Here is a 22,343-nt window from a genome sequence, read left to right on the forward strand (position 1 = left end):
AGAGACGGCATTTCACTGTGTTAGCCAGGATGGTCTCGATCTCCTGACCTCGTGATCCACCAGCCTTGGCCTCCCAAAGTGCTGGGATTACAGGCGTGAGCCACCACGCCCGGCCACCTGAGTAAATATTTTAAACAGTAATCTAAAAAAACGTTTAGGGTTTTGTTTTTTGTTTTCTTTTTTAACTTTAAAACATTCAAGTTAACAAGGAAGTAGGGATTTAGGAAAAATCTATTTCATCCAATATTTAATTGATTTCTGCACATGTTCCAGCTTTACAAGATACTCAGCTACTAAATATTTTCTAGGTGCAGAGAGAGAGAGAGAGAGAGAGAGAAGCCCACCTTTCTTGATCTACTCTGTCTGTGAATCTGAGGATTGCCCCTGATAGAACTCCATGGGTAGAGTAAGGGCTTCAGGAGACATATCTGAGTCTAGCTTGCTCTGCTGTGTTATTTTCACTCTGGTCATCCTAAATTGCTTATAGTAATGAATACACACATGCACACACATATATGCACCTTGCTGATTCTCCTGTCTGTGTCCCTCTTTGCCTGGCTCACTCCTTTGGTTCTGAGAAATCTGTCCTGATTTCTGCAGGCTGGATTAGTTCCCTTCCTCTTTGCTCCCACAGCACCTCATACAAACTTCCTTTATCACACTTACTCTTTGTATGCATGAATTAGGTCTTAGTCATCTTTGTAACCCCAGGATTTAGCAAGAAGACTGGCCTCTGTTCCTGCAGTAAATATTTGTGAAATGTATTAGTCTCATTTCTGCATCTTATCTTACTAGTGGCCCTTTGCATAGGCCTCATCACCTCTCTTAATCTGCAACTGTTCATTCTTGGAAATGACTCCTTGTAAATACTCTCAGAACTCTTCATTGACTCCCTGCTTTCTTCAGGACAGATTCTTTGCTAAGTGCACCTCCCATCATATCCAGCATTATCCCTCACTGCATTTTGACTTAGACTCTAAGTTCGATTTGGGTGGTCTTTGCAAAGCTGAGGAATGTCATTCTTCATTCTTCCTATTGTCCATTTGTCATCTAGAATACTTTTCTCTGTAATATTTCCTTCCTTGTCCTCTGCCTTCTTCCTAGGTAAGGCCTTAGAGCCTCTGTTTGTTTATACTCAAGAAAGATTCAGATCAAATTGCATCTCTTTCAAACAAAGCTTTTTCTGTTTCTGTTTTTTTGTTTTGTTTTGTTTTGTTTTGCTTTTTTGTTTTTTTGAGACAGAGTCTCTCTCTGTCACCCAGGCTGGAGCACAATAGCACAATCTTGGCTCATTGCAACCTCCGCCTCCCAGGTCCAAGTGATTCTCCCGCCTCAGCCTACTTAGTAGCTGGGATTACAGGCACGTGCCACCATGCCTGGCTAAGTTTTGTATTTTTTCATAGAGATGGGGTTTCACCATGTTGGCCAGGCTGGTCTCGAACTCCCAACCTGAGGTGATCCACCCCTTGGCCTCCCAAAGTGCTGGGATTATAGGCATGAGCCACCGCGCCCGGTCCAAAGCTTTTTCTTGACTACTTCAGCCCACACATCCTTCATTTTATTTATCGACTTGTTTGTATTTTGCAATAATTTACTATTTATATTTATTGAACATCATACTCTTTCAAGCATTGTGCTCTCACTGTGGAGTTTCAGAGATGAGTAAGACAACATGCTCAGTAGGTGCTGTTTCCCTAACTTCTGTGTCTTCGAAGAGCTCAGTCCTAGGGGTAGCTTTCTGCTCTCAATTCCGGGTCATGTGGGCCATTTGGATGCCGAATCATTTTGCCTGATATTTATATTTATTTACCACTCTCATGTAGGCAGGGCAGATTTCCCCAAATAGCTCTTTTTTGGGGGGCGACGAAGTTTTGCTCTTGTTGCCCAGGCTGGAATGCAATGGCGCGATCTTGGCTCACTGCAACCTCCGCCTCCTGAGTTCAAGCTATTCTCCTGCTTCAGCCTCCCGAGTAGCTGGGATTACAGGCATGGGCCACCGTGCCTGGCTAATTTTGTAATTTTAGTAATGACGGAGTTTCTCCATGTTGGTCAGGCTAGTCTTGAACTCCCGACCTCAGGTGATCCGCCCACCTCGGCCTCCCAAAGTGCTGGGATTTACAGGCATGAGCCACAGCGCCCACCTGCTCAAATTTTTTTTTTTTTAACAATAATATTATTTCCCAGTATGGCTGTAGCACAGTACTTTTGTACCTAGAAAATAACACTTTTGAATATAAATTACTTAGCTATTATAGATTAACATGTCTTCTTACTGCCTCATGTGCAAGATTTTATAGTATAAAAAATGTTCTTCATTCAGAGAAATACAAATGAAATCAATAAGGATTGAAAGAAAAACGTCTGCTAAATCTGTTCACATGGTATCTGATCAGTTTAAGTTTTCAAGGTAAAGTCCACAATTGGGGGTAATTCGCCTAAACAAATTGGTAATTCAATTTTTTATATTTTGTTTGCAGGAAAATAAAACTGAGGGGATGAGAGAATGTCAACTCTTAAAATTCTTTTGTAGGCAATTAAAAAGAACATTTTCCAGGCCAGGCGCGGTGGCTTATGCCTGTAATCCCAGCACTTTGGGAGGCCAAGATGGGTGGATGGCTTGAGGACAGGAGCTCAAGACCAGCCTGGACAACATGATGAAACCCTCTCTCTACTAAAAATACAGAAATTAGCTGGGCGTGGTGGTTCATGCCTGTAATTAATCCCAGCTACTTGGAGGCTGAGGCTGGAGAATCTCTTGAACCTGGGGGCCAGAGGTTGTAGTGAGCCACGATTGTGCCACTGCACTCCAGCCTAGGCGACAGAACAAGACCCTCTCTCAAACAAACAGACAAAAAACACACATTTTCCCATAAGTAAGATTCAGAACAGGTCTGTCTGGATAGGTAGTTAACACTCATGTTTTGCTGCAGCAGACCTGACCATGTTCTGGGAACTCACAATTAGCATTAGACTATAAAGGAATTTTTATCATGGTTTATTTCTGTTTTATGTGCGGAATGTTGAAGTGAGGAATACTGTTAGGAGTATTTTAAGTTTTCAAGTAGTTAAATTTATATTACTTTGGTGTTGTCGTTTCCTTGATATTTAATCACCTGAGTTTTACGCAACAGCAAGCATAGGGGACTATCATAATATTAGTATTCATTACAAGGTACTAATAGTAACATTTGTCATTTAACTGGAAGAAACGGTCGATATTATTTTATTATCAGTTCCTTTATGAGAGAACTGAGTTAGAAAGGCATTCGTTGTTTTTTTGCTTTTGACTTTTCAATCAGAAGGCATTAGAGAAGTAAAGATAAAAGTAGCAAGGAAGTGTCATTCTGACCTTGCACGAAAGTTAAGACCAAGCATTTCCAGAGGAAAATGTGAAATTTTAAAAGTGCGTACATTCATTCTTTGGACGAGCTTTAACTATTAGAGATTGTGCAGGGCCTACAAGAGGAGATTCGGATATAGGTGTCCAGGGGCTGAAACGAAAATGTAATGTTCACTGTTTCACAGGCTAAATATTTCTCTCCTATATTCATAAGCTTTGTGAATTTTTTTTTTTCTTTCTAAGGCAAAGGTAAATTTTGTCTGGGCCAGAGCCTGCATGAAAACAAATCCGTGTTATTTTGTAACTAGGTCAGCCATCACCCTGACCACTAAACCCAGCTTCCTCCTTGTAAATTACCGCTCCAGTTCCAATAGTTGGGAAAACCTATTAGTTGCCACCTTACTGCCCTAAATATTTCCTGCCTCCCCAAGAGGATGCGGGTTCTAACTTTTAACAAGCCTCAGAACAAAGCCTGGTGCTGAGCGAAGGTTCAGCACAGCCCTGGGAAGAAGCCCCCTGCTGCACATGGGTCCCGTTCACTGTTACATTGTGGATTAAAGTGATGTGTGGAGCACCTTTCACTATTACACAAAAACCTGTAGCCTGAGTATTATCCTTGTCCCCTGACCAGGGTTATAATAGGGTTCTGCCACAATTCCTCCAATTTTTATTTCTCTTAAACAAGATTGGAGGCCTTGCTAGTATAACCACCCTCACTGGGTGGGAGGCTAACTTTGTTTCTGATTGTCTTATTTCAACCTATGGTGAAGTTATATTGCGCTGCTGGGCTTTTTTCCCTTTCTCTTTTTCATTTGGCTGGGGCTGCCTCTGTTCAACAGAGCAGACTTGTCACTTCTTCTGTCATCATTAGTTAAAAGTAATTGTTATTGCAAACCCCGTCTATGCCAGTATCATTTTCTTTCATGGTGAAACCCACTAAGCATTCATTTCAGTAGCAGAAAGTAGGGAGCTTACAGAATCAAATCCGTTTTATCTAGACCAGCAGCACCTGCGGCAACGCGTTAACTAGCAGTTGTTAATTACATTTCTAACTTGTTGATCTTCATGGTTTCTGATTTTTAAAAGCAAGGAAATTAATCACTGTGTGTGTCTCCTCCAGTAGGAAATGACAGGAGCGTGTCTTCTAAGTTCTGTTCCAGTCAGTAATAATCAAATACTTGCATTTTCCTGTAACATTTCTTTTCTTCCTTTGTGGATGGAACTATTTCTTACGTTCAGAGAACCCTTCTGTTCACAGCAGGGTAGATATTTGCCCATAAAACAAAGGCTTTAGAAACATAGATCCTCTAGCTATGAGTCTGAGTGAGACTATGCTGATGATATTTCAATAGTTGATATCATTTAAAAAAAAAAGCACAAAGGCTAATTATAAGTGTGGTAGTACCCAGCATTTATTGAACGTTTACAGTGTTCTAAGCGATGTGTTAAATGTTTTGCTTGCATTTTCTCATCTAACTTTCATAGCAAACCTATGAGGTGGAAATGATATCTTTATTTGACAGTAAAGGAAACTGAAGTTCAGAAAGGACTAATAACTTGCCCCAGATCACATAGCACATCAAGTACCAGAAAGAAAAAAGGATTTGAGAGAGGGAAGTGGGAAGGGAAGAGTAACTCATCATATTCATCCTAAATTGTGAGACAGGAATCAAGAAGCAGCAGAACAAAAGCTGAGGATTTTTTTCCTAAAACTTGCACCTGCTTCTAGGATACGTCATCATCACAGGTTAGAAAAAGACAGGGTCAGCTACTTTATTCTCACGTAAACGTTCATCATCAAGGTAGTTAAACAATCTGATCCATCCTGTGATTCATTCTTAAGAATATCAGAAAAATCTAAACAATCTGCCTTGCAGAGTGCTTCAACTGTATACAGCAATTTCCGCATGAAAAAGCCACTCCACCCAAATGTGTTACCATAGGCCTGTGGCTCCACATTCTAGAAGCACACTGGAATCTCCTGGGAGCTTTCTAAAAGTCCTAGTGCCTGGGCCCAACACATACCAATTGAATGAGAACTGATGAGCCCTGCCCCAGACAGCCAAGGTTGAGAACCACTGTGAGAGGTTATTAGTGATTCACTCTACACTTTCTTTTTTGTTCCACTCCTTTGGGGTTCAGTTCTTTTTTTATTATTATTATTATTTTTTATTTTTTATTTTTTAATTTTTTATTTTATTTTTTTTATTATACTTTAAGTTCTAGGGTACATGTGCATAACGTGCAGGTTTGTTACATATGTATACTTGTGCCATGTTGGTGTGCTGCACCCATCAACTCGTCAGCACCCATCAATTCATCATTTATATCAGGTATAACTCCCAATGCAATCCCTCCCCCTCTCCCCTCCCCATGATAGGCCCCAGTGTGTGATGTTCCCCTTCCCGAGTCCAAGTGATGTCATTGTTCAGTTCCCACCTATGAGTGAGAACATGCGGTGTTTGGTTTTCTGTTCTTGTGATAGTTTGCTAAGAATGATGGTTTCCAGCTGCATCCATGTGCCTACAAAGGAAGCAAACTCATCCTTTTTTATGGCTGCATAATATTCTATGGTGTATATGTGCCACATTTTCTTTTTTTTTTTTTTTTTTTTTTTTTTTTTTTTTTTTTTTTTTTTTTTTTTTTTTTTTTTTTTTTTTTGAGACAGAGTCTCGCTCTGTCGCCCAGGCTGGAGTGCAGTGGCTGGATCTCAGCTCACTGCAAGCTCCGCCTCCCGGGTTCACGCCATTCTCCTGCCTCAGCCTCCCGAGTAGCTGGGACTACAGGCGCCCGCCATGTCGCCCGGCTAGTTTTTTGTATTTTTAGTAGAGACGGGGTTTCACCGTGTTAGCCAGGATGGTCTCGATCTCCTGACCTCGTGATCCGCCCGTCTCGGCCTCCCAAAGTGCTGGGATTACAGGCTTGAGCCACCGCGCCCGGCCATGTGCCACATTTTCTTAATCCAGTCTGTCACAGATGGACATTTGGATTGATTCCAAGTCTTTGCTATTGTGAATAGTGCCACAATAAACATACGTGTGCATGTGTCTTTATAGCAGCATGATTTATAATCCTTGGGTATATACCCAGTAGTGGGATGGCTGGGTCATATGGTACATCTAGTTCTAGATCCTTGAGAATTGCCATACTGTTTTCCATAATGGTTGAACTAGTTTACAATCCCACCAACAGTGTAAAAGTGTTCCTATTTCTCCACATCCTCTCCAACACCTGTTGTTTCCTGACTTCTTAATGATTGCCATTCTAACTGGTGTGAGATGGTATCTCATTGTGGTTTTGATTTGCATTTCTCTGATGGCCAGTGATGACGAGCATTTTTTCATGTGTCTGTTGGCTGTATGAATGTCTTCTTTTGAGAAATGTCTGTTCATATCCTTTGCCCACTTTTTGATGGGGTTGTTTGATTTTTTCTTGTATATTTGTTTGAGTTCTTTGTAGATTCTGGATATTAGCCCTTTGTCAGATGAGTAGATTGCAAAAATTTTCTCCCATTCTGTAGGTTGCCTGTTCACTCTGATGGTAGTTTCTTTTGCTGTGCAGAAGCTGTTTAGTTTAATTAGATCCCATTTGTCAGTTTTGGCTTTTGCTGCCATTGCTTTTGGTGTTTTAGACATGAAGTCCTTGCCCATGCCTATGTCCTGAATGGTACTACCTAGGTTTTCTTCTAGGGTTTTTATGGTATTAGGTCTAACATTTAAGTCTCTAACCCAGTTCTTTTTTTTTTTTTAGGGAAATTTTGTTTTCTTTATTTTGCGCAGTCTTTTCCCAAATTTCCTGAACAATTCAGATCATATTACATTGCAAACGAAAAATTTACGACTGGTCTTTTGTAGAAACAGAGTTTATTCCAACTGTTTTGTATATTCCTACAACGAAAATGGATAGCCCATATGAAGTTTCTCTCTGGCTGTAACTCTTCAGTCAGCAATAGTCGAACACTCACAGGCTCTCTCTCCTTCTCTCTCAAGCACATGTACTGCACACACACAGTACAGGTACCAGGTCAGCAAGTTTTAGTTTGAATTTCAGCCATGGGACTTATGAAGAGTTTAAATTTCTCGCTAGCTGTGGAAGGAACTGAAGCACACGTCTGAATAATTTAAACAGTGCTTCCTCCCCGTCCCCACCCCACCTCATCTAGAATTGCTTAAACCAAAATAGATCAAAGCCGATTCTTATGTTAGTCACTATCAGTAACAGTAGCTATCAAAAATTGTTAGCTTTTCTTCTCTACTCTGAAGGCAAGCTGGCCCAAGAAGACCTATGTTAAGAAAATTCACACTGCTGAAGTAAATTAGAGATGACACAAACAAATGGAAAAACATTCCATGCCCATGGATTGGAAGAGCCAATATTATTAAAATGTCCATACTGCCCATAGCAATCTACAGATTCAACACTATTCCTACCAAACTGTCGAAGTCATTTTTCACAGAATAAGAAAAAAACTTTCTAAAATCTGTGTAGAACCAAAAGAGAGCCCAAATAGCCAAAGCAATCCTAAGCAAAAAGAACAAAGCCAGAGGCATCACATTACCCAACTTCAAATAATACTGTAAGGCTATGCTAACCAAAACAGCATGGTATGGGTACAAAACAGAGACAGACCAGCAGAACAGAGTAGAGAACCCAGAAATAAAGCTGCACACTACAGTCATCTGATCTTTGACAAAGTCAACAGAAATAAGCAATGGGGAAAGGACTCCCTATTCAATAAATGGTGCTGGGATGACTGGCTAGCCATATGCAGAAGAATGAAACTGGACTCCTACATTTTACCATGTACAAAAATTAACTCAAGATGGATTAAATATTTAAATATAAGACCTCAAACTAAAAATCCTAGAACATCTAGGAAATACTGTTCTGGACATTGGCCTTGGCAAAGGACTATGACTAAGTCCTCAAAAGCAGTTGAAACAATGATTGACAAGTGGGACCTAATTAAGCTAAAGAGCTTCTGCACAGCAAAAAAACTATCAACAGAGTAAATAGACACCCTACAGAGTAGAAGAAAATATTCACAAACTATGTGTCTGACCAAGGTCTAATATCCAGAACCTGTGAAGAAGTTAATTCAACAAACAGAACACAAGTAACCCCATTAAAAAGTGGGCAAAGAAGACATACAAGTGGCCAATAAACATGAAAAAATGTTCAACATCACTAATCATCAGAGAAATCCACATCAAAACCACAATGAGAAACCATCTCACATCAGTTAAAATGGCCATTATTAAACAGTGAAAAAATAACATGTGGCTGTGCATAGTGGCTCACACCTGTAATCCCAGCACTTTGGGAGGCTGAGGCAGGAGGATCACTTGAGACCAGGAGTTTGAGACCAGCCTGGGCAACATAGTGAGACCCCCATCTCTACAAAATAGACAACAGATTAGCCAGACATGGTAGTATGTCCCTGTAGTCCCAGCTTTGGGAGGCTGAGGTGAGAGAATCTCTTGAGCACAGGAGTTTGAGGCTGCAGCCATAATTACAAGCCATGATCATGCCATTGCACTCCAGCCTGGGCAACAGATTGAGACCCTGTCTCCAGAAAACTAAAAAAATAACAGGTGCTGGTGAGGTTGTGGAGTAAAAGGAATGCTTATACCCTGTTGGTGGGAATGTAAATTTGTTCAGCCACTGTAGAAAGCAGTTTGGAGATTTCTCAAAGGACTTAAAACAGAACTACCATTCGACCCAGCAATCCCTTTACTGGGTATATACCAAAAGGAAAATAAATTGTTCTACTGAAAAGACACTCAAATGTTCATTGTAGCACTGTTCACACTGGCAAAGACACAGAATCAACCTAGGTGCCCATCAACAGTGAATTGGATAAAGAAAACATGGTACATATATACCATAGAATACTGTGCAGTCATAAAAAAGAATGAAATTATGTCTTTTGCAGCAACATAGTTGCAGCTGGAGGCCCTTATCCTGAGCAAATGCAGAAACAAAAAACCAAATACCTTGTGTCCTCACTTTTTTTTTTTTTTTTGAGATGGGGTCTCTGTCGCCCAAGCTGGAGTGCAGTGGTGCTGTCCCGGCTCACTGCAACCTCTGCCTCCCGAGTTCAAGCAATTCTCCTGCCTCAGCCTCCCGAGTAGCTGAGACTACAGGCATGTGCCACCATGCCCAGCTCATTTTTTGTATTTTTAGTAGAGACGGGGTTTCACCATGCTAGCCAGGATGGTCTTGATCTGCTGACCTCATAATCCGCCCGCCTCGGCCTTCTGAAGTGCTGAGATTACAGGCGTGAGCCACCACGCCCAGCCGTGTTCTCACTTTGAAGTGGAAGCTAAACATTGGGTATTCATGGACGTAAAGATGGCACTGAGATTACTAGGAAGGAGAGAGGGGAGGGAGCAAGGGCTAAAAAACTACGTATTGGGCACTATGCTCACTACCTGGGTGATGGGATCATTTATATTCCAAACCTCAGCATCATGCAAAATCCCTATGCAGCAAACCTGAACTAGGAAGGAGAGAGGGGAGGGAGCAAGGGCTAAAAAACTATGTATTGGGCACTATGCTCACTACCTGGGTGATGGGATCATTTATATTCCAAACCTCAGCATCATGCAAAATCCCTATGCAGCAAACCTGAACATGTACCCACAGAATCTAAAATAAAAATTGAAATTATTATTTTAAAAAAGGAAAATTTGCATATAACCAGGTATTTGGTTCACTGAGCATACGTGTGGTAAACTCTTCCCTAGAGCCAGGCAGAGCTTTTCAGTTTTTAGTGAGGAGTGCAGTGTTCTCTCACCAGGTTCCTAGAGGACATGATCCAGCTTGGACTCTCCCAGGATCTGTTGGAGAAACAAGTAGGCTCACCATACTGAATGAGAGGAGGGACCTATGTACACAATAAATACGTCAATCCTTGCTTTCTTACAATCTGTTTCAAGTGAAATGGGTTCCTGGAGCACAGTGTGTTGAGAGACCCTGTTGTGCGGATGTTCCCTCCCCGTATCTCATTTTGAAAAATGATCCTGGATCCCCTCCCCATTGTATCTTTAAAGCAAAGTGACATTAATGGGATACCACTGGAGCCCGGGCATTATGCAGACTAGAGTAAAGCATGCCTCTCCCATGCTGTGTTGTTACTATTAGCTTATCCACTCATGTAGAAAGACTGTTTTTGCTGCATGGAGTCTCCCCTCCTGAACCATTGTCGCAGTACTCAAGGAAGGATGCTCCGGCATGATGGAAACAAGATGTGTGAATTCCAATTCTGCCACCTACTTGCAGAATGACCATGTTGGATTCGTTGTTTCACGTCTAAGATCCTCATTATCTTCATTTGAAAAATAGGAATAATAATAGTTTCTTCTTAGACCTGATGAGATTACTAAAATAGATCAGCAGTTTTCAAACTTTTTGGTTTCAGGGTCCCTCTATACTCTTAAAGGTTATTGAGAATCGCAGAGAGCTTTTGTTTATATGAGTTATATCTATCATTATGTATCGTATGTCAGGTTAAACAGAAAATTTTGAAGGTTTATTCGTTTTGAAATAACAACTATTCTAACATTTTTCTGTGAGAAATATCTTCCAAAACAAAAGAATTACTGAGAATAGTGTTTTTGTTTTAAATTTTTGTTAAGTCTCTTTAATGTCTGGATTTATAGAAGACAACTGGATTCTCAGGCCGGGCGCGGTGGCTCAAGCCTGTAATCCCAGCACTTTGGGAGGCCGAGACGGGCGGATCACGAGGTCAGGAGATCGAGACCATCCTGGCTAACACGGTGAAACCCCGTCTCTACTAAAAATACAAAAAACTAGCCGGGCGAGGTGGCGGGCGCCTGTAGTCCCAGCTACTCGGGAGGCTGAGACAGGAGAATGGCGTAAACCCGGGAGGCGGAGCTTGCAGTGAGCTGAGATCCAGCCACTGCACTCCAGCCTGGGCGAAAGAGCAAGACTCCGTCTCAAAAAAAAAAAAAAAAAAAAAAAGAAGACAACTGGATTCTCAAATATGCTTCTGAATTCAGTCTGTCATGTTATGTTTTAGCTAGATTATGTAGTAAAAATAAAGCTTCACATAGATATGTAATTGGTAAGAGAAGGGTATTTTGATACCTTTCTCAGTTACATGTGATGTTCTTATTTGATTCATCACTAAACTTTGATAATTGATATTGTCTTAAAAGTTGTGATGTGCAATCGGAAGCCATATTGTGAACTTTATGTACTCAATGACATAAAATCTATTGGCTTCCCTTACACTTGGAACGACTTTTTTGCCATGCATAACTTTTGAAACAGTGTCATTGGCCATTTGGAAAATATTAGTTACCTAGATTGTACAGATCTCCTGAAAATTGACTCATTTTATGAAACCATATCAAAAAATCATATTTCTTAATATTGCCAATAGTCTCATCAGATAAGTCTTCAGTATTGAGAAACTGTCAGGCTCAGGATGGCAGATCTGTGTTTCCCAAAATTCTAATTTTTCCTTGAAAACTCAAATTTTATCATTGGCAGCAAGTGTTGTTTTCCTGGAAGTGACATGCTCACTTCATTTATTTCAGTAATATATCTGCCAAATGCTCAAGTCTGAATAACCACAGTTTATCTAAAGCTGTTCTTTCAAGTTAAAAAAAAAAAGAAAGAAAGAAAGAAAAAAAGAAAAAAAAGGCCAGGAATGTTTCCAAGAAGAAAGTGGTGAGTTCAGTTTACAACGCCAGTGATCACACCAGTGCTCTTTCGTGACATAGCCACTGGACTTCAGTACGAAGCAGAAATACTTTTTGCATTCTTCCTGCTTCACTATACAATGCCAAAGAGATATATACTTAAGAATCGAGATTTAGTAAAGTTAATATTCATTTAGTAAAGTTAATTTCATGAATGTCAGGGACGTTCATGAAACTGGCTTTCCCCCTCTTACTAACAGTGTGGCAGTAAAGATTACGGTGTTTCTGACCGGGCGCGGTGGCTCATGCCTGTAATCCCAGCACTTTGGAAGGCTGAGGTGGGTGGATCAGCTGAGGTCAGGAGTTCGAGACCACCCTGGCCAACATGGTGAATCCCTGTCTCTACTAATACAAAAATTAGCTGGGCGTCATCACGCCTGGCCGTCATCCCAGCTACTCAAGAGGCTGAGGGAGGAGAATTGCTTGAACCCAAGAGGTGGAGGTTGCAGTGAGCCAAGATTGCACCATTGCACTCTAGCCTGGGCAACAGAGCAAGACTCTATCTAAAAAAAAAAGAATACAGTGTTTCCTGGACTTTGATTTACGCTCAGGTATCTGAAGGTTTACTACCCTCCAGGAACCTTTATGCCTTATACCTTCTGCATCACAAATGTTAAGACAGTGATAAAAAAAAAGCAAATAATCTGAATTCTGTCTCTCACCAACTCCCTGAAACGGTCTCCAGGACCCCAGCAGTCTGCAGACCTTCTTGAGAACCACTGGGATAGATAGTAGAAATGATGTATATATCATATTTCAGCCAACACTGAAAAGTTAGCCTTTACTTCCTGCTCTTTATTGTTTGTGGCTGTGGACTTGGTGACAAGCTGGTTCGAATGAAGGCCAGCCTTTGGGAGAGGTATTATTTTGATGAGATCTAGAGTTCTTTCCTAGTTCCCTAGAGCTTAGTTGCCTACTATCTCCTTGGGTTGTTACGTGGAGGCTGCAAACAAGTATTGGTTTCAGGTTAACTTTACTACTGGTTTCTGTGCAGGAAAACCTATATTAATCCTTGTTTTTTTTTTGTATGTTGTGGAGCTAATAAATATCATTTTAACCATGATAATTTTCTAATCTCTTACATCAGGGGTTCTTAACGCTGGTGTCAGAGGCTCTTTGCTGGTCTACATGTGGGCTTTTAAGTGGCCCCTGAGCCTGTTAATTTTTTTGTTGTTCAGCATTTAACAACAAGTGAAATGCTGTTTAACTTATTCATGTTGAATGAATTTCAAAAACCCCTTGAAATTTTACAGACTTCTTTTGTTCATTAGGGTTGGGGGAGAAGGTGGGTTATTAGAGAAAGTTAAAAGCTTCAACCAAGTTCTCAGAGATCCCTAACCTGCCCCCTATAAAAACAAACATTAAAGATGACTTTTCAGATGGACATTTTTAAAGGGTAGCATCTCCCACCGTTATCTATTTCCTGACAAACCTCTCCGTGGAAAGAAGTTTGCAAGCTTCCTCCCTGGCTCTGCTGTCTTTGCTTTTCCTCACCTGGACATTTCTGCACAGTGCACGTCACCCAGTGCTTGCTGACGAGTCACTTCACCGTGATTTTTTTAGTGCATTTCCCGAGAGAGCAAGGGTCTGTGCATCTTGTTTCTTTTATATTCCAAAATGCAAAGTCAGTTCAGTCCCTTCAGATATACCCTGGGGGTTAGGGGGAGTATTTTAGACCAGAGAATACATCAGCTAAATTAGCAGGTTCCTTTTTGAACTATTGAGGTGTGCAAACTTGGAATATTTATTTATGCCTCAACCCCAAGATGTGTTTTTCTCCCACATTCTTCAGTCTGCTTCTTGGAATCCAAGTGCTGTCATGAAAGCTGCGAGGCAGTCTGTTTAGTTCCAACAGTAGAATTTTTGGAAGACTTCCTTGATGCTGTAGGAGGAGTGTGGTGACTACCACTTGCTGACGAGAAGCAGCGGAGGATTCTGCAGCGTGACAATATGTATATCCGTATTATAAGATGTCAGCCCCACCGTGCACGCTCCCGCCCCCGCCCCCGTCAGCTCTGCTGGGCTGCAGAGGAGGTGGGACAAGGTGGCACAGGGTGGCTCTGCGGCAGTGTAGCCGCTTCATGGTGTTGGTATCTCCACAAGTCCGGAAGCTGGCTTCACCGGGGTGGGAGAGAGTTAGACAGCAGGTTTTACCGATTGCGCTCTGACTTAAACAATGTAATTGTTCCCTACTTCGGAAAAAAAGTAAAGAGTTTTGTAGTATGTGGCTTAATTCAGTGGCTTTTCAGCTTTTGAAAAAGCTTTGGTTCATCTCACACAATACACACGCTAGCACCTAACAGTTGGGAAGCAACAATGTCCCCGTCCTTTATGGGAAGCAGGAAAATGATATAACAATGAATAAGTTGAATTGACCCCATTATGAAGAGGCAGAAGAATAGCTAAATAGTACACTGACAAAATGGGCATGTGTAGCAATCAGATCCCATAATACCGTATTCAAGAATCTATCTCTTGGCAGGGGCACGGTGGCTCATGCCTATAATCCCAGCACTTTGGGAGGCTGAGGCGGGTGGATGGCTTGAGCCCAGGAGTTGGGGATCAGCCTGGGCAACATGATGAAACCCCGTCTCTACAAAAATTAGCCAGGCATGGTGGCACATGCCCTGTAGTCCCGGTTACTTGGGAGCTGATGTGGGAGAATGGCCTAAGCCTGGGAAGTCGAGGCTGTAGTGAGCCAGAATCATGTCATTGCACTCCAGCCTGGGTGACAGAGTGAGACCCTGTCTTAAAAAAAAAAAAAAAAGAAGCTATCTCCACCTGCTAGGTTGCACTTTTAAACTTAGCTTTCTGGACCTCATTCGTATAGTCCTAGCATACTAAATTCCATCTTTGCATTACTTGCAGTTTCTAAATAATGAGAGTTGTCACTCACATGGGATTTTCACTAGAGCAGGTGTACCCCAACACTCCATCTTCATGGGGTCAAACCTACAACATGGTTTTGTTTATTTCTGTGCCTCTTTAGCAGATGAGAAAATCAGGACATAAGAACCTTGACTTGCCCTGAACTACTGACCAGTAGTACAGATGATGTTCATAGCCTTGGTGATTCTGGCCAGGTCACCGGTCAGTCAGAGCCACAGCACCCTTCATACTGGTGGGCTCGGTAAATGTGAGTGCGTGCGCTGTTTGACTCAGTCACTCCTCAAAGGCTAAATCTGGTCAAACTCTCGTTAAGGAACATGTGCCTTCTTGGTGGGAGAGTAAGGTAAGGTGAACCTTGGCTCTGCTTTCCAACCAGGTGGCTTTTATTGCATGATAAAATGTACAGCTTCACGTTTCTGTGCCTCTCACCACTACAGTGCCCTTTCTGTTTTTAAGGAAAGAAGGATTGTCCAAATGTGGAAGATGCAAGCAGGCATTTTACTGCAATGTGGAGTGTCAGGTAGGTGCTGGGCCATTGGCAGGGAGGGCCTAATTTCCTCTTCCTTTTCATGGCATTCCTCAGCGCCCCCCTGTAGCCAGAGCTGGAAAGCATAGGATGTGGCTGGATATCCTTGGATGTATGCTGACCCCAACCTCACAGGCAGCCAGTGATAGGTAGTAACAGTTTGAGGCCGTATGCAGCACCAAAATTGAGGTGCAGAAGAAGAGAAGACCATGTTAGATACAGGCAGGTGTGCTAGCAAGTTTGCCCCAAGGACTGCAGCCACAGATGGAAAATGCAGAGATGACAAATAAACAATGTTAAAATGCTGTCTTTAAGTTTTTAAATTTTTTATTGTTGTATTTTTATAAATTCCTCCATAGCAGGCTACATCTTACCCTTGGGCTGTTTGAATCCAACCTGCTTACAGCGAGGCTCAGATGAGCCCCTGGTCCAGCCTCTGTGTAGCCAGAGGGGGGCTATTCTGAACTTGTAATTGGAGCCAGCGCCTCAGGAGCAGTCAGGACTGAGGGGTTCAGGATGGATGAGTCTCAAATGAATCCTGAAATGTAGGAATGGGAAGGTTAATAAGGAGGATGTTGGAGGAATTCTTGGTAGACTCTTTGAGGGCCTAAGAGTGGTATTTCCCAAACTGTTACAGTAAACACTCGTTCCACAAAATGTTTGGAGATATTTCACAGAAAATGCATTTCATGTTCAAACAATTTAGGGGAACGTGGTCTCTTTACTTCAGAACTTGTTATAGTCTTTGATACACTAGTATGGCATTGTGAATTTCTAAGCCTTCTTGTTCGATCTCTCTATACTCCCCCTGGCATTTATTTTTAAAGGGAACCTATTAATATACCTTGGGAAATGGTGATGCTGTTAAAGGGTGGTTCTATGGTACAGGGAAGATTTTCTCCCTATCTGCATCTCTTTTTGTTGTTCCAAATACTTGGTGTCGTCCTTCTCCCTTCCCCACCCTCCAGCCCCATCCCCAGTGTACTTTGGCTTACCCACTATTTTTTTTTTCTTTCTCACCTCCCTACACTGTTGGCCTCTGAAAGGCCTCAAAGAGCATTATTTAGCAGTGGGAGAGATTGCTAAGCCTTGGTGTCTCATCTGACTGTAGCGCCCCAGGGACAGTGGCCCCTCTCCAGAGTGGAGCACAGGCTGAGACCTTGGCTTGGGAATCTCAGACTCTGCCTTGGCTCTGAAGACCATATGCACCGTCCCCTTCCCTGTGTTTCCCACAGCAGGCTCCCAGCGGCTGTCAGCCTGTGTGGCAGTGAGAATATAAATGGAGCTCGTAGTTGAGTTTTTGGGGAGGGTGCCTTCTTTTGAAGAGGAAAGATCATACTTTGCTCCTACCAATTGTAGATAGAGTAGTGCATTGGCATTGTAGAGATCAGCAGGCCCACATATACAGTTTGATTCTAGGCCTGCCAGATGAGTTAGCTCTTTCTATATGTAAGTTAAACACTTCTAAAAAGTTAACTCATTCCATTCTGGTTCTGTAGCAAAGCAAGCATAGGGAGTCACATGTAGTTCAGATCATATAGCCTAGAGTAGCAGGAGGCTGTGGTCCTAGGAGCAGGTCCTGGCTCTGCTACTTGTATGAAATTGGCAAGTTATGGCCGGGCGCGGTGGCTCACGCCTGTAATCCCAGTATTTTGGGAGGCCAAGGCGGACGGATCACCTGAGGTCAGGAGTTCAAGACCAGCCTTGCCAACATGGTGAAACCCCGTCTCTACTAAAAATAGGAAAAAATTAGCCAGGCATGGTGGCGGGTGCCTGTAATCCCAGCTACTCTGGAGGCTGAGGCCAGAGAAGCACTTGAACGTGGGAGGCGGAGGTTGCAGTGAGTGGAGATCGCGCTTTTGCACTCCAGCCTGGGCGACAAGAGTGAAATTCTGTCTCAAAAGAAAGACAGAAATTGGCAAGTTACAAAACATCCCCGAGGCTCAGTTTCTTTAAATCTGAACTGAGGACAGTGGTGCCCACCTTGATGAGTTAGGGACCATGTGATGTGATAGATATTAAAGTTTTATATAAGCTGTAACCCTATATACAGGTGTGAGGAGTTAGTATAAATAATCATATTACAGTCCACAGAAAAATCGAATTTGTGTAATTCAGGCTAGACTAAAGCTTAGCTTTATGCAAAGAAATCAACAGCATAGTTTTGATTTAAGGGGCTTGGTTTTTCAGCCTGAGAGAATGAGTGGATTCTAAGAACTTGAGGGTACTGATGGTGTACGTTGTATGAACAATGCTTATTACAAAATGAGTCTTAACTCCGTTAAGTAGCTGTGAACAGTGTATTAATGAGTACCATCAGAGTGTGTGGCATGTGGAGTTAGCTGCGAGTCTTGAGTCTCCTGAGCACGCTGCTAAACTGTCTTCTGTTAGGCCTTATGGGGTGGCAGTATTTTGATGAATCACCATGGCCCACGTTGGGATTTGAGATGCCCTTTATGGTTTCCCTGTCCCCAGGACCTAGAATCCCAGATGTGCAGATTTAGAGACCTCATTTGTAAGCGTGCAATGAGGGGTGTCCTCCCTTGGGGGAGGCTCACATTAACCGATATCCCAACCTGTATGTGCCACAATGCCAGTTTATTACTCTACAACAAGAAGTTGAACAGTCTAGATGTCCTGCCCTTGAACAAAACTGTACAGGTGGTCACTTCATAATAAGACAATTGCTTAAGGGAGCAAGGAACTCCAGGATGGAGGAAACAGTTATGGGATTCTACTGTTGCAAGGCTGCAGGCCAAGAGAGCCTGCTGTATTCAGCCTCATGATGGAGTTTCCCCTGCTGCTTACTCAGTTCCCGGGCAGGGGCACCCTGAGCGCTGGGGATTACTTCTGCAATTCTGCTTTCCTGTGCTTCTGTTAAGTATCTGGTGACCAAAGCACCCTCGTAGGACGTGAGTGGTACCGCAGCTCCTGAAGCCTCTTGTTTCTAGAGGTGGCAGGTTGGATCTGACCTGTAAGTTTCATTTTGGTTTCATCTCTCTCCCACTGCTGAAGGAAGAGGCTAATGACCATTAAGGTTTTTCATCCTTTAGTACTGAAGAACTAAATAAGTATGGGCAGTGTATTATAAAGAGATAGAGCAGACATAAAGGTTTAATAAAAGTAAGTGCCTAGAAATAAAGGGTAGTGCAAGGGCTTCGTAAAGGAAATCATTAGGGAGGAATCTGGGGCATCTGCTCCAGATAAAAATGTGTTCAGGGTTTGGCTTAAGGGAGCGCTTGCATGGGATCAAAGTAGAGGCTCTGCTTAAAGGATAAAACGTGGCACAAAACAAGAGCGGCGATGAGGAAGGTAATTGAGTGATTCTCCACCTAAGAAAGCATGGCCCTCAGCTGCCAGTAATTAACTGGTCCTTTCTCAAAGGTAGGCCCTACCCCCCTGGAGTCATCAGGTGGTCGGTGCCACACAGCAGATGGTGGAGTTGGGATAGAGGTTATCGAGTTCAATGTGTCAGTAGATAAGAAAGCATAGTCCCAACTGGTTGGGTGATCCAAGATCACCCGAGGTCAAACAGTGGCAGAATGAAGATGAGACTTTACACACTACTTGGGGAGGGCTTTCACCCCTTTACAGTAGTGTGCTTGGGAGAAGTGAGGGCCCTCTAGAAAAGGAAGTGCTGTGGGAATGTCAGAGAAAGAGAAGTGGCCTTCAGTGGATGTGAAAGGGGAGAGCTGCGTCCATTGTTGCCTTGGCCAGAAACCTCTCCAAGAGTCCTAAAGGCTCACATTGCTTCCTGAGGGTTTCCTCTTTACACAGAGTAAAGCTTCTTAGGGGATCCTAGTAGCCATGGTGTATGTTCTCCCCAAGCACTCTTCTGTCTGCATGCTGTGCTTTCGGATTTTGCTTTATTTGATACAGTTTGGTTCTATCTTGTCCTGTTACTTTCCTCTTAGTTCACTTGACTCAGTGTGATGGTGCCAGAGGAAAGATTTTAATTGCTAATGCATGAAAGGGTAATGGGAGGAAATACAAAAGAAACAGAAATTCCTTTTTAGTTGGGCGTGTTATTTTGTAACCTGTGTGTTTTAATGAACTGTATTTATTTTTCTAAATACACCTGGGAAGCAAAATATATTATTCATTCACCTATTCACCCGTAAATTGTGCCAGGATATTTTCAAGAGAAGAGTTTTAGAAAGTTATTATATAGAATAAATCATTGTGCAGTAGAACTTCCTAGGGTATATTTCTTAACTGTAATGACTATAAAGAAGAAAACCTTTGTGTTTTAGAGCTGAGGGGGTTATGAGTAAGCTTTGAAAGTAGGAAGGGATTTTTTTTAAGTGTGTAGGAGGAGCATGTGAGAAAATAGTAGGCCCTTATCATTAACTAGGAAATAACTGAAGTATAGAACATGTCTAATAAATGCTATTGTTATGGGTGATTACTGTAATGGGGCCACAGTCGTAAGCTCAATCCTGGATCAGTTCTCTCCTGTCAGCCATAGGAAGCATCTTAAATTTGGGCCACTCTTTTTGTCTAAATCTTTAATATCACCAGTAGGAAGAAATGCATGTGAATGACTGAGTATGTCTCATCGCTTATATTGGGAAAACGCAAAGCGTATGTCCTAGTGATGGTAGCTCAGCAGCATGGGCCATCTTTGTATAAGGTGGTCAGGTGTCCACCTGATTGCTTTTGTACTCTTCTTCTCAAGGATCATGCTAGTGGAAAGCAGAAATCCTGTGACATTTTTTCCCTGTTCCACATTTTAAGAAATCACATGTGAATGTGTACAGGTAGACTGTGTTTGTTGTTAGAAGAATAGAAACACCAAATGCTAGAGGCAGAAAAGGGACTGCATGATGAAAATCCAGTCTCCTTACCAAGGAAGGCAACATATTTGCTCAGCAGGAAACTGGATGCCATAGTAATCACTCTTTTCTTCCAGTGTTGGAAATGCTGGTGCACCATGAAACAATTTTGCAACTCTTTATGCATCTTTAAGCATTTTTTACTATGCGCAAAAGTGAAAGTCATGCACAGTAGTTATTATCGTAGTTGAAAATGAATTAGAAGTTTTAAAAGAGGACCATCAGTATGAAAAATTCCACGCCGGGCGCGGTGGCTCAAGCCTGTAATCCCAGCACTTTGGGAGGCCGAGACGGGCGGATCACAAGGTCAGGAGATCGAGACCATCCTGGCTAACACAGTGAAACCCCGTCTCTACTAAAAAATACAAAAAACTAGCCGGGCAAGGTGGCGGGGCGCCTGTAGTCCCAGCTACTCGGGAGGCTGAGGCAGGAGAATGGCGTGAACCCGGGAGGCGGAGCTTGCAGTGAGCTGAGATCCGGCCACTGCACTCCAGCCTGGACGACGGAGCGAGACTCTGTCTCAAAAAAAAAAAAAAAAGAAAAATTCCATATCTCACCTTTTTTATAAAAGATTTGATTAAGTTGCACAATCTGTCCTCATTATGGGAGAATCAGAAAGTGCAGACGAATAGAACAGAGTAAGTATTCATAATCTTATTCCTTGAGAGAATACTTTGGTATATATCTTCCTGAATCCCTTCTGTGCTTATATGTGTATTTTATTATTTTATTTTATTTTATTTTTGGAAAATGAGATCCTGGTTTACAGAAAATTTTATAAGGATTGCAATCAGGGCAGGAGCACTATCTTGAATTTTGAAGAATAGTGGGAAAACATTTAGAAAAATTGATAACATTTAAAAAAGCATAAAGAGTTGCAAAATCACTCTGTATACAGCAGTACTGCCAGTATTCAAAAATAATTTATAACATTCATTCCTATTCATCAGGTTAGCCTAATTTTTTTTTCAGTTTTGTCCAGTCTGGTTGCTTATAATTTCTTACGGGCAAAACTAGGGTAGTTGCCTCTGTCAGGTTATTTAAAATATGTGGACCATCTCTGTGATAGAAGAGAATGTATCGAAATATGCTTAAAACCTGACATTTTTACTAGATACTATCACATCTTCCTTTTTTAAGAATTAAAGCTGTGCAGTGCCATCATGGTATATCTCTGCCCTTCCTCCATTAATCCACCTTCAAAAAGGAAAGTGAAACAGTATTACTATGGTAAATTTTCTTTAATGAAATTTAACCTGATTCTGCATTTTCTTGTTTATCCAGCTACCTGATTTTAACTGCTATGAGTGGGACTGTATCTAATTGTAGGTGCTCTTTTATCTTGGTTCTGACATTGCCATAAACTGCTTGAAGTCAAAGACTTCATCTCCCATCCCTGCCTCTATGGTCAGTTGCAGGACTTGTTGAACGAATGAATGAATGAATGAATGAATGAACAATTACCAACGTTTCAGAGCGCAGCCTGGGCCAGGCACTGTTCTGAGTGCTTCTTGTGGATCTGCTGATGGGATCCTTTGCATCTGCATGAATGCCTGATGATCCGTATTTGGCCCACATTTCTTGGTAGTCTTCAAGCTTGATATCTGATTATCACTGTTGGAAGGTGTAAACTCATAGACTCAGAATTCTGGACTTGCTAAGTAACTTAAGGATCATGTTATTTACAGCCAAGGAGACAGATGCAAAGGGATTAAGAGACCTGCGTAGTCACACAGCTGTTTCGCTGCAGAGTGGGAATAAATGGCAGGTTTCTTGAGTGCCAGGTCAGTAGCCCTCCTGCTTGACAGCACTCTGCTTTCCTCCCAGAGCTTTCCTTATGTTTGATTCCCTTCCTTTTGAGGACATTTGTATCAATAAATGTCACCATTATGTAATATTTATGTAACATTAATTTTAATACATTAATAAATAGATTGTATTTTGTAAATAATAGTTATATTAATAAATGTTCATATTTAACTTCCCAGGAATTCATTGTAGTTGCTAAACACCAAAGCACC

General features: G+C 42.0%; 1 protein-coding gene across 3 annotated transcripts in view; it reads left to right on the plus strand.

Annotated features, from left to right (window-relative positions):
* SMYD2 (SET and MYND domain containing 2) overlaps nt 1-22,343 on the plus strand; it is an 86,494-nt gene that overhangs the window by 11,543 nt on the left and 52,608 nt on the right. For 2 of the 3 annotated variants that reach the window (XM_033200157.1, XM_033200156.1), the window contains exon 2: nt 15,418-15,481. The exons of the other annotated variant lie outside the window; for it this stretch is intronic. In XM_033200157.1, coding sequence (XP_033056048.1) covers nt 15,418-15,481 — 64 coding nt within the window. The remainder of the gene's footprint in view (nt 1-15,417; nt 15,482-22,343) is intronic. 3 annotated transcript variants of the gene reach the window in all.

The sequence above is a fragment of the Trachypithecus francoisi genome, unplaced genomic scaffold (assembly GCF_009764315.1).
Source record: "Trachypithecus francoisi isolate TF-2019V2 unplaced genomic scaffold, Tfra_2.0 Lachesis_group5, whole genome shotgun sequence".
NCBI lineage: Eukaryota > Metazoa > Chordata > Mammalia > Primates > Cercopithecidae > Trachypithecus > Trachypithecus francoisi.